The 11,547-nt window shown below is 35.7% G+C and overlaps 3 protein-coding genes across 16 annotated transcripts; all 3 read right to left on the minus strand.

Annotated features, from left to right (window-relative positions):
* Window positions 1-687: 687 nt before the first annotated feature.
* Window positions 688-2,710, minus strand: LOC104721389 (cyclin-D3-1-like). The gene is made up of 4 exons (XM_010439358.3): window positions 1,898-2,710; window positions 1,606-1,807; window positions 1,363-1,493; window positions 688-1,251 (listed from the first exon to the last, which is right to left on the minus strand). The coding sequence occupies exons 1-4, from the start codon at window positions 2,369-2,371 to the stop codon at window positions 931-933; spliced, it is 1,128 nt and encodes a 375-aa protein (XP_010437660.1). The 5' UTR covers window positions 2,372-2,710; the 3' UTR covers window positions 688-930.
* Window positions 2,711-3,110: 400 nt separating this feature from the next.
* On the minus strand, window positions 3,111-5,677 carry LOC104727583 (16 kDa phloem protein 2-like). Its single transcript, XM_087474037.1, has 7 exons — window positions 5,406-5,677; window positions 5,184-5,288; window positions 4,889-5,015; window positions 4,702-4,773; window positions 3,844-3,889; window positions 3,443-3,752; window positions 3,111-3,352 (listed from the first exon to the last, which is right to left on the minus strand). Exons 1-7 carry the CDS (start codon window positions 5,449-5,451, stop codon window positions 3,318-3,320), a joined length of 741 nt encoding a protein of 246 aa, XP_087330163.1. The 5' UTR covers window positions 5,452-5,677; the 3' UTR covers window positions 3,111-3,317.
* Window positions 5,678-7,027: 1,350 nt separating this feature from the next.
* Window positions 7,028-10,652, minus strand: LOC104721392 (uncharacterized). 14 transcript variants are annotated; one of them, XR_015571873.1, is made up of 11 exons: window positions 10,381-10,634; window positions 9,817-10,058; window positions 9,668-9,725; window positions 9,464-9,582; window positions 9,267-9,350; window positions 8,732-9,013; window positions 8,380-8,577; window positions 8,186-8,275; window positions 7,989-8,078; window positions 7,523-7,744; window positions 7,028-7,432 (listed from the first exon to the last, which is right to left on the minus strand). XR_015571873.1 is itself a non-coding variant. In XM_010439362.3 (11 exons), exons 1-11 carry the CDS (start codon window positions 10,473-10,475, stop codon window positions 7,328-7,330), a joined length of 1,596 nt encoding a protein of 531 aa, XP_010437664.1. In that variant the 5' UTR covers window positions 10,476-10,652; the 3' UTR covers window positions 7,028-7,327. The 14 variants fall into 14 exon arrangements, 9 of the variants coding, with proteins under 9 accessions (XP_010437664.1, XP_087330229.1, XP_087330228.1 ...); XM_010439362.3 differs by having other exon boundaries at window positions 7,523-7,747; window positions 7,989-8,081; window positions 8,380-8,582; window positions 10,381-10,652; XM_087474103.1 differs by having other exon boundaries at window positions 8,380-8,582; window positions 10,381-10,646.
* Between the last annotated feature and the right edge of the window lie 895 nt (window positions 10,653-11,547).

An 11,547-nucleotide genomic window follows, 5' to 3' on the forward strand; every position in this document is an offset into this window, starting at 1 on the left:
TTTATTAAGACTTTAGAGAAAAAATGTAAAGCAATATTATCAGTGTTACGTTTTCAATCTTTTGTTTCTTTCCGTTTCTTTTTTTTATTTAAATTATTTATTTAAAGACCGACCGAAAAAAGCAACAATTGGCTCTTCTCACCAAGTCAAAAAGCCTAAAACGCTAAATCCTTCACTTTCGATCGTAAACACTAGTAACTGTCTCATTGCATGTTTAAAATTATTTAATTTGAAAAAAATATATTTAATTTGCCATCTTATTTTTGTATTGTACATCACTCGTTTATCAGATTCAGATCATATGGTTGTTTCTAATAATTACGTATTTAAATCTTCTGTTACTCAAAATCTTATACATTTTGGCTTTTAATATATTTTTTAAAACATACTTACTCGGTTACTTTACTCTCTGTTCCATAAAGATTGATATTTTTAAATATTTTTTTATTCCACAAAGATTGATGTTTTGTAAGCTTCAAGAAATAATCATTTAAAATATTTAAAATTTTAAATTGTTATTGGTTTAAAATTAAATAATATCTCTTTAGTCAATAAAAAAACTAAAATCAATAATCATTGTTTTTTAAAATGCCTAAAAGTTTCAAAATATCAATTTATGTAAGACAGGATTATAATTTATAAACATCGATAAAATAGTAATAACACCGGAGAGATTACGGCCCAAAATTTACGCAACGACTATTATTATTTCTCTAATTCCCTCTTCATCACATCCCATGCAGTCAAATGTCATGAATACCCTCCAACCATTAACTCTATCAAGCCATGGCAACTAAGGGCATTCGCGACATTTTTTATATGCAAACGGGGAAAGCTCTTCTTAATACAAAGATTTGTTCTCAAAAGTTTAAAATAAAGACAGTAATATATAGCTATAAACGGAAAAAAACGAAATCGAGCTTTCGTCGATCATGGAGTGGCTACTACGATTGCACATGGCAGATGCAAAATCGGCTTCTTCGTATCATTCTCTTGAGCTCCTCTCATCTTCTTAAACGGAGGTTGTTGCTGCTGCGACGATGTTGGATTGTACGAACTCGCTGACCACGAATCGTTTGAGCTTTCATCGCTACTGAACGGGTTTGAATCGATGACACAGCTTGGACTGTTCAACGATGATGATGGTGATTCGTGACTCTTGCGTTTCCGGGAAGATTGGTTTTGGATCTGTAAACCAATGCGGTCCATTGGTAGTTGGAGGATTAGATCGTAGCAAGTTTTCACCTTTTCCTGTTAATGCACGACAGAGTTGAATCGTTTTTTGAGAAAAATGTCTTGAGTTAAAAAAAAAAACAGAGTTTTATTAGTAGTAGTAGATAGAGAGATTAAGAGAAGCTAAACCTTGGTTAAGTGAAGGGCACCAAGGAGATTAGTTTGGTATGAAAGAGGGTCAAAGGGCTCAACTTGCTCTATAATTCGCAACATGGTAGCTGCGGCAACTACTGATGGGAGGTACCCGACAAATTTTGAATCTGACAGCGACAATGGAGGAAGATAAGACAAGAATGTTAGATTATTCAGATTCAGTATATGGTATAAAGATATGTGTTTTTTTTAAAATAAATTTGGTTGTCGTTTACGAACCGGAGATTACAGAGAGGAGGAGACGGTTGCATCTGTTGAGAAAATCCCAGTGAGCATTGTTCTTAAGTCCCAATCTCCTGATAATGTGGTCTACGAACGAAATTGGAGTAGTGAGATGCATCTTCCACTCGAGAGTAGACAGAATCAGTAGCTCCATTCTCTGTATGGTTTTGGCCTCAAACACATACTTTGTCTCCTCCACCTAAACAAAGAAAACAGAGAGATGAGAACAGAGAGATAAAAGAAGAAACTTTAAGGTAAAAATGAACTTAAAGTATCATGATTCATTTACTTGGAAGTCTAGAAGAAGAGGGACTTGGGTTTCTTCGACTTTAGCAGCTAGAGAGAGGCAAGCTACAGAAACAAGCTGAAGCATCCACGGTTTGTCTCTCTGTAAGCTGTAGCTACAGATGAACTTATCGAGATAAGTTATGGCTAAAACAGCAGCCAGAGTCGAGAAGCCATAATGAGCGTTGACTCTCAGAATCCAACCCACAGCTTCTTTTCGATCCGTGGAGAGATAAACATCATCGAGACAGGTGCCGAGTCCAGCTTGTTCTTCTTCTTTGGTTAAGAGAGTGACCAGATCTTCATCTTCCCAGTACAAATCTTGTTGAAGAAGAACGAACGGAGAAAAGGAAGAGTTCTCTTCAACTTGTTCTCCTTCGTCTTCTCCCCATTGCTCTTCTTCTTCGCAGTAGAGAGCATCAAGAAGAAATGAATTGCTCTGCTCTTGTCTAGTTTCTTCCTCCTTGGGAATCGCCATTGTGGGAAATAAACTCAAGAATGAGAAGAAAAATAAAGATCTTCTATTCTGTATTGTTGATAATCAATTGTTGTTGGCTGAGAGGTGCATCATTACACAGAAGAAGAAGGTAAGATGATGATAGAGAGAAAATCTCTCGGAGAGAGACTCATCTTCCTCTCTATGGAAACGTGCAGTGGTTTTAGCTGTAGGTAGCAGCAGGGGAGAGAGCTACAAAAGAGAGACTAGAGAGAGAGAGTGAGGAGAAAAGCTGGAAGTGGGGAGGAGTGTGAAATGAAGAGTGATTGATTTATGAGACAAGGCGAGTTGGTTTTTACGTTTGTCTTTTACTTGCCCCAAATATTATTTTTATTTGATAATTAAATGTGGAATTTCTTTATTTTTCTTCTTTTCATTTTCTTTATTTTATTGAATAAAATGTGTAATAGTATCTTTTGCTGTTTCCCGCTTTACCCACTTTTACTCATTGGAGTAGAGATCGAGAAACCAAAGTGCAGTAAAATCTGTCGGCTAATTTAACTAAAATTCTACTCCTTTTTGTTGCGATTGTCAACAATAATACTTTTATTGTTTAATGTTTAAAATAAAATATAAGGACACATTGACCAAATTAACTTTTTCTAATTGTCTGATTACAAGTTTCAGAAATGCCATGGTTAAGCGTTTAAGACCGCCGAACCTCTTGAGTAATGATGATTCATTTATTAACAAAGGGGTTTAAAGCAATAATTCAATAGAATTGCAAGAGAAATATGCGATCTGACTAATATGAAAAAAGATTCAAACTTCTTCTTTAACAAATCACGCTAGAAGTTGCAAAGGGCCAACGATAGCACAAGAAAGATATTTAAAAAAGGAAATAATTTTGTCACAAAATTCTAGAAAACACCGTCACTATTATCTCTCTATACATTCATAAACAACTTTATTCTAAACGCCGGAGCTTTTAGTACGGAGGTGGGTATTGTCCTTGGTATGGACCTGGAAACAAAGATCAACCACCATTGAAAATAGTTAAGAGCGCGATCAATAGAAACACATAACCGGAAAAGAAAGGAAACATTTATGTACCTTGTGGGTAATATGATTGTTGAGGAGGGTATGGAGAAGGAGGGTAAGTAGAGGATGGTGGAGGAGGCGGGTAAGCTGAAGGAACCGGAGGGTAAGCCGAGGTTGACGGAGGAGGATAAGCAGATGGCGGAGGAGGATAAGCTGCAGCTGGTGGGTATCCTGATGGTGGATGAGGGTATTGTTGTACTTGTGGGTATAGAGATGGTCCAGTGTATGGTGCTGATGAATACGGAGATGCAGAAGGAGGTGCTGAGTATTGAGGCACTTGAGGCGCATATGGAGCTGATGGCGCAGACCCGTAATTATGTTTCTGCGTACCAAGAATGGATTGTATGTTTAGACTTTTGTTTATAATAATAGAACATGTAAAACAATGTCGTTAACTGAGTCTCAGACTTTACCTTTGCTCCTGCATAATGTAGTATGAGTCTTACTTCTCCAGCGAATCTGAAAGACAGAAAGGTTGAGATGCATTTTCAGAAGGTTTAATAATCAAAGAGCTACGGCTGAGTTCAAGTCAAGCTACAAATTTTGTTGCATATTGTAACCGACTTTTCAGGGATTTAAGAAAACAAAACACTATGGACGGAAAAACTAGTTGATTGTGCGCACGCATCTATAACTTTCTTCTGCTCAGAAACAAATATGGTATACCTCAGGGACCAGTTTTAAGAAATACTAATTTGATGCTACAATGTTTACACGAAACTTCATTGGTAACCTAACAACAGACAAAAGCAGCTCCATACATCTCAAAATGTCTAGCTGTTTTTCATAAGTTCCAGAGAAACCCCATCTCAATGCTACAGCAATTGTGAGTGTGCTCGATGTAGAAACAGAACATTCAAAGCTCTTTATCGTAATAATTATCCACATAATATTACTAATGAAAAGAAAAAGTAATTCACAGATTAAAAATGAAAGCAAGTTCTGTGAATTCAAGCAGAGATGACTAGGAACTCACATAACGACTCTGATCAGTGAACAAAACCAGGCCAGGTAAGCAATGTAAGTAAATGGCAAGAACTAAAACTTCACTAATAGAAAGCAGAGTGGGGACACAAACATAGCGACATAACTGGTGAAATCAACATTTTCAATCACTATATAATACAAAACCACATCAAAAGTAACATTGATAATGAGCAAATTCATCACGAAAATCAGCTAGAACCAATGTGCATTATTCAACTATCGATTACCAAACATGATACTCAATGCAAAAAAAAACAAAAAAAGTAAAAGCTAATGGTTCATACCTTCCAGTTTTAGTCTGCAAAGTCCAGGTGCAGTCATCGTATCCCTGAGAAAGAACCTTCTGCAATTGAATCCTAAAATAAAAACAAACAAACAGACAACAAAAGATTCAAATCCAAATCCAAAATCAGGAATTTATTCTAAGCATTAAAGAAACACACACACAAACAAATATGGAAAGTGACATACGTTGCATTGCCAATGAAGTTATCAGTGGAGAGGGTATTGCTATTCCAGACAGCAACCTTAAGATCCCTAAGCCCTTCAAGCAAAGTGAACATAAACTTCTCTTGGAAAACAGCGTTCTTTCCACCATCTGAAAACAACAAACCCATTCAATCAAAATTCATCTAGATTAGTTAATAAAGCTTCAAACCCTTTTAAAGAATTGAAAGATCATAACTTTGTTCAACAAAAACCGCATCTTTTGATGGATCTGAAAACAAATCATATAAAAAATAGAAGAAGAGCTATAATAAATGACCTGTGCAGGTTCTGGTACGGTGCCTTGAGCCGCTATACTCAAGGACGACGTATGGATCTTGCCTTGAAAACCATTCTGTATCTTTCAATTTCTGGCACCCAACAACTGAAACAATCAAAAGAATCCCATAAATTTTAAAAAAGTTAGCACCTTTTATGTGATCAAATTAAAGAAAAAAAAAAAGGAATATTCAAAGGTGTCACAAATTAGGTCTATACGAACCAGTGACCTCGAGAACCTGGCCTTGTATACCCGCCATCGTCGACATGAATTTTTGATTGAGGAATTGGATTGATTTTAAGAGAGATGATTAGGGTTTGAAAGAAAACAAAGAGATTGAGAAAAAAGAAAAAAGTAATGAATCTAAGAGAGAATCCGGTGTTTTTAAATAACCAACTTTTTTTTTTTTTTTTTTGATGAAGAAACGCAGAAGTTGCTTTCAATGAACAAGACGCGTATCGTAAGCCGCTGACCGTAGTTTTGATATTTTACATAAATAAACTCTTTTTCTCACCACGGCTTTATATTTTTACGCGTTTTTTTTTTAATATTATTTTTCTATATTACTCATCGTTTTAAGTCTAATAAATATTCTTTTTCCTGTTTTCTTCCATTAGTTAATAAACTTAATATCATATTTGACGAATGATAATCTTGCTACAAAATTTCTCAATATGAATTCAATCAAAACTTCAACATCTGATAAATATATATGTCAAAATCGGGTTTAACGACCGTTTAGAGCATCTTCAATAGTATCTTATTTTTTGTCTCTATATTCTATTATAAAGTAATTTTTACTACAATAGTACTCTATTTTCAACTCTATAATAGAATTGCTATTTTTTTTTCTAATTTATAGAGAAATTCTATTTTTTCCTCTATAAATAGAGGTGGACTATTTTATTTGCAAAGTAGTACTCTTAATCTTTAACTTCTTTTATTTATGACCAAACTAAATAAAATAAGTATTTTTAAAAACTAATAATATAAATTTAAGTATAAAAATTTATTCTAAAATATTAAGACTACTATTTGCAAAAGATAATTTTATGAAAGTGTTACAAAATTTAAAGTAAAATAAATTAGTTTGTAATTTTTAAAAATAAAAAGTGTTAATTATAAAATAAAAATAGAATATATTGGAAATATTCTTTTAGTGCAAAAAATAGATAAAACCATTGGAGCAAAACTCATTTTTATTATAAAAATACTCTATTATAGAGAGAAACATAGAAAAAACCACACGATGGGACATGGCACATGGGATCTCCACACAAACCACACAATGGATAACTCTATCCACAGTTTCTCAAAGATTCACGACTAGATCGATCAATATTCTACGCACATCACAATTGATAAGTCAAATATAAGACAGCTCTGCTTTGTTATTTTTGCTAGATAGAATCATAGATGGATACCTATGCGGATGATATAAGGCGGCTGAGACTGTAAGGATGGAAGACAAAAACATAAGTCTAGAATGCGTCCTCTCAAATTGAACATCCCAAGCCATAACTTAAAATGGCTTGGGATTATTAAGTTCAGTCTATCTTTGTATACCTTATTAAAGATTATGAATAAAGTTTTCAAGTTTAAGAGAAGATTATAAACCATTTTTTGGTGTAATCTAGAAGAAACTCAAATAAATTATATTATAGGATTTGGCAATTTTCACCCAAATACACCTACCTGTAAAATAGCACTTTGTTGAAATAGTTTTTACATCTCAAGTCACAGATTTCAAAGAATTTGCCTGTACCGCTTATATTGAAATTGACTGGTTCAACCAAGAGGAGAAAATGGACATCTATAAGATTATAGGAAAAGAAATCAACATAGATAGTTACCATGAAATCCTTAGAAAATCACATATGTGAATTGTTTTCGTATACATTTTCTTGCTTAGTCGAGTAACAATTCAAACCAACTTATCTATCGTTTACTTCTATTTCTCTCATACCATTGCTCAAAATCAAATCAGATATAAATGAGAGACTTGTCTAATTTATAATGCAACCTCATTATCATAGAAACTCTGGCTATAAACGCCAATCTATAGTTACAAAGCTTCACATGCTCAAGTATGGACACCTAAAAGAGTCCCATAAAGAGAAAATCTGTTAATCTGTTTCCTCAGATTATCTTCTTTTCCTTTGAGGAAAACCTAGCCCTACATTCCCAGTGTTTCCCACTGCTTGTATCGGTTCAACCAAACCATTTGTATTCTTTCCCAGCGTCTCACCCTGCATTACCATTTCCCCAATTTACCATAATTACGCTGACACCAAATATTATTAACATCAAAACTCAGAAGTGATAAATTCACTTGTTACCTCCTTCCAACCCATGTTTCTCATTATTCTCCTTGCATAACTTCCAGATCCAAATGATAACTCCAATGCTTCTGCTGCAGCATCCTCTTCAGAAGCAGTGTCGGTAACTGAATGCTCGTCCGTGTTATCGCCCACCATTGTTCCTTTTTGACCTGGCCCAACACCATATCCACCATGCAAATTTCTTCTCTCAGCGGCTCTATCTCTGTATGAACAGCTTCTCTGCTGATAAAACAACAACGAGCAAGAATGAAAATCTCACAATAGTAGTTTACTATGGTTCTAATATCACTAAACTGTGCCATCCATATACTCTTAGCAGATTTAAGTTTTTCACTGGAAGCCCCCATACAAAGAGCTTTAGAAAAATGTCTCTGCTAGAGATTGGGCAGAACTTCAAGACGCAGGATGTACACTCTGAAACATAAAATACAAGAATCCAGTCATGAAGGTCGATTTGGAGTACCTCTTCAGTTATATTGACTTGATCTTGTGGCTTCACTGTGAGTTGGCAGTCAGTTTTTTGTTTCACCTTCTGAGCTTTGCTTTCTGCCTCCTGCTATATATTTGGCAGAAGTTCAAGAAACAGGATGTTAACTTCCTTCACAAACTTTCTGAAACGTAAAATATAAGAATTCAGCCATGTAGGTGGATCTGAAGTACCTCTTCAAACATGTCGACTTCACGAGGCTTCGCTGTAAGTTTGCAGTCAGTTTTTGGTTTCACCTTCTTAGCTTTGCGTTTTGTCTCCAGCTAGATATTAGGCAGAGGTTCAAGAAGCAATATGTCAATATCCATCACAGACATTCCGAAACATAGTATACAAGAATTCAGCCAAGAAGGTGTACTTGAAGTACCTCTTCAATCATGTCGACTTCACGATGCTTCAGTTTGGAGTCAGTTTTTGGTTTCACCCTCTTACCTTTGCGTTTTGAATCAGGATTTTGCCATGCAGTTGAAATATCAGGGAATCCCCAATCTTTTGTTGGGTCAGAGGAGTCATACACTGACAAGGATGCAAGGTATTTGGCGCTAGGATTTCGAAGTTTATAGACCTGACCTGAAACATATGATTTGATAATCAATATCGTTTTTTATGATTCCCCAATAAAATACAAAGCACATAAGGTTAGCAAACACCGATCCAGCAAAAAAATAGTTGTTCACACTTCAAAGGAACAAGGCTCCGTTAGAAGGAAAAAGGTAAACCTGTCCTAACTCGCACGAGGTGAAGTCTTGCTTCGCAAATTGGAGCAGTCTTGAGAAGTGTGCCACCAGAAGCCACAGATGGATGAAGGTTGGCAGACCGTCTGACCAGCCTCCCTACTAACCTAACCACCTGTTCATTGTCAGCTAAAGCTTCTTTGGTTTCTGAAACAAGTTTCCAATCCCACAAATCAACAGACGGGATCTCAGGAAGAGTCTTCTCAGGGGATTCGATGACTTGACCATATTGTGCTAACCATCTTTCTTCCTCGCTTAAAGGAGCATCTAGAAATGAAACTATGAGCATTAAAGCTATGAATATGAGCTAAGCAAAGAAAATTATTGAAATAAAGATTCCCTTAAACAACATTACCGGCTAGTTAATCACTCAACAGTTAAGAACAGCTTATGAGAGAACACTACTATACACAACCGAGCAATAAGAATTTATTTAGCTTCATATATCAATAACCATAACCAAGAAAGCCGATATGGAGCAGAATGAAGGCAAATGACAAGGACATAAGGAGATAAAAACCTTCACTGAAGTTGTCTTCCTGTGGATCAAAATCCTCTTCAGGAATCCATTCTCCGTCTTCAAGTTCCTCAGCCTCATCGTCTCCTGGAGAACAAACGCAATTGTAGCTTCTTTCCTAAAATTTCAAACTTGAAGAGCAAATTGATTCCAAAGTTTGCAATTATAAAAGGCTAATAAGCACTATCCCAGGCAAAGACCATTAGCTGACAACATATGATGATCCTGAGTACTTTCCCCTGAAGTCATCTTATAGCTGGAATAACTGGGCTCTTGTTTATAACCAGCCAAATAAAGTTCGATAAGTGCATCTTCCACCCTGATCCAAAGGAAAATATAATAATTCATAGGCCATATGATGAAGAAACATATATAAGTTTGACAATAAAAGATATAATACCTACCATGAGGAAGGGCGTTGAGGATGTTCAGGTTCCTGGTCATTTGAGGACCCTGTTGGATCTTACGAGCAAATAACGTGTCTATCAGTTTATCTATCAATGTATTATAGATGCTATGCAATAATTCACCAGAGCACTACATGTAAACTTACCTGAAGGAGCTTCTCCAGGATTACTCAGTGAAACTTTATACTCACTTTCTACATTCTCAGCCTGATGAAGAGCATACTTTCTGTTTGAGTCATCTTCGGATAGATCACAAGTGACGATATCTACAGGACCACCAGACTCTTCATATTCCAAGGGAACATATTCGCCATTCTCATGCTTGTAGTAACGACCATCCTTGCTACAATAATACCAACCAGCATTTGGATCATGATAAAACCCACTACTGCGATTCACAAAACATGAAGTTAGCATCCAAAAACCAATACAAATTATCAAAAACATTCCTAGGCATGTGCAAGGTGAGCTGTTAGTTAAATTCGAATCAAGCATCAATCTCAATAAAGTATCAGCCTTTTTTCATCACTCCTTAAAACCAAATAGCAGATACACTGCAATATCCTTATATTGTAAGATAATGAAAGATCCAAGCTTTTAAGTAACACAAAGACATCATCAGACCTAAACAGCGAGCCAAGGAAATTAGGCAAATAAAATCCCTAGAGTCGAGCGAGAGAAAAGGAGTAAAATTTGGAAAGAGACGTAGCCTGTGATGGATGTAGAGCTGCGAATCGCTGTCCCAAACATAGGAGTCTTCTTCTTCCTTGGGTTCCTGCTGCAACTCTTTATCGTCGTCGGGCATGAGGACAAAACTTTGCAGGAATCTCAACGACACAACCAACGAAAAGATTAATAAAACCAAAAAGCCCTGGAGGAGGACAATCAAAAAGATCACTACTTTGACGATGATTTAGTAATCCGCTCGTCAAATTTGTTTCAGAAACACGATTTAACTTCTGTTGAAAAGAGGAACGAGAATAGAGTTCGGTGGTGGTGAGCCAAACCGATGAGGAAACCCATGTTTCCGGTCCGAATCCAATTAACGGTTTATCGTTAGAAACCGGAGGGTTCCGGTTTAGGTTTATTAGACCATAGTTGTTAATGTGGCAAATGTGATATTTTCTCAGCTTTGAAATTGATTAATCATCACATCCATTTATTCCCTTAACTTTTGGAACTAAACGAATAGATTTTCTTAATTCCTCTTTTGAACCAAACATCAAAGCTCTTGAATTTCAAAAATTACTAGCTTAGTCTTAGAAACTTTAGTTAGATCAACTAGTATTGAGACCATGTTGGTTCTCCCTTTACTCCCAAACATTTGTGACACATACGTATATGACTATCGAAGTTGTAAGAGTGGAGCATGCACAACATGTGCAAATGCACTGCAATATACATATATATATATATACTAGTATTACGTAATAATGGGAAATTCAAGAAGAATTCTCAAACATACCTCTCGATGAGCTATTCTTAGAGTAGCTGCTAGATCTTTATCTGAGATTTCAGATGCCAGAACATCAATTATCATAGTCTTATCCCTTGTGCACGCATATATCAGATTCAGATCAGTTACGCTAAGCTACATTAAGGTCGAACATAAACGAAAAATAAAAATTACAACAAATAAGAAAAAGAGGCTACAAAATTATAAATTTAGAGAATATATACAGCTTTCTACCTCGGCCATAGTTGGATTGATAATAAACTGTCCACATATCATTCTATTCGGATGAATCCAATGGACCCTTCCTATGGAACATCCGATAGCATGAGCGCTGCAGATGATGCATTAACAACCAATATTGTTGGATCATTCTTTCTGATTACTGTAATTCAGAGCCGAGCAATTATTTACTTTTTTATTG

The sequence above is a fragment of the Camelina sativa genome, chromosome 11 (genome assembly GCF_030686135.1).
Source record: "Camelina sativa cultivar CO46 ecotype springtype chromosome 11, ASM3068613v1".
Taxonomy (NCBI): domain Eukaryota; kingdom Viridiplantae; phylum Streptophyta; class Magnoliopsida; order Brassicales; family Brassicaceae; genus Camelina; species Camelina sativa.

Coding starts and splice junctions, on each gene's coding strand:
- LOC104727583 (XM_087474037.1), bottom strand. CDS start 5,451: ATGTCGACGATGGCGGGTATACAAGGCCAGGTTCTCGAGGTCACTG. Junction 5,289..5,405: donor CCAGGTTCTCGAGGTCACTG/GTTCGTATAGAC, acceptor TGATTGTTTCAG/TTGTTGGGTGCCAGAAATTG. Junction 3,753..3,843: donor TACATTATGCAGGAGCAAAG/GTAAAGTCTGAG, acceptor CTTGGTACGCAG/AAACATAATTACGGGTCTGC.
- LOC104721392 (XM_019232725.2), bottom strand. CDS start 10,165: ATGCTTGATTCGAATTTAACTAACAGCTCACCTTGCACATGCCTAGGA. Junction 9,351..9,463: donor TCATATGTTGTCAGCTAATG/GTCTTTGCCTGG, acceptor TTTGTTCTCCAG/GAGACGATGAGGCTGAGGAA. Junction 8,082..8,185: donor AAGTCGACATGTTTGAAGAG/GTACTTCAGATC, acceptor CCAAATATATAG/CAGGAGGCAGAAAGCAAAGC.
- LOC104721389 (XM_010439358.3), bottom strand. CDS start 2,371: ATGGCGATTCCCAAGGAGGAAGAAACTAGACAAGAGCAGAGCAATTCA. Junction 1,808..1,897: donor CTCTTCTTCTAGACTTCCAA/GTAAATGAATCA, acceptor TTCTTTGTTTAG/GTGGAGGAGACAAAGTATGT. Junction 1,494..1,605: donor CCTCCTCTCTGTAATCTCCG/GTTCGTAAACGA, acceptor TGTCGCTGTCAG/ATTCAAAATTTGTCGGGTAC.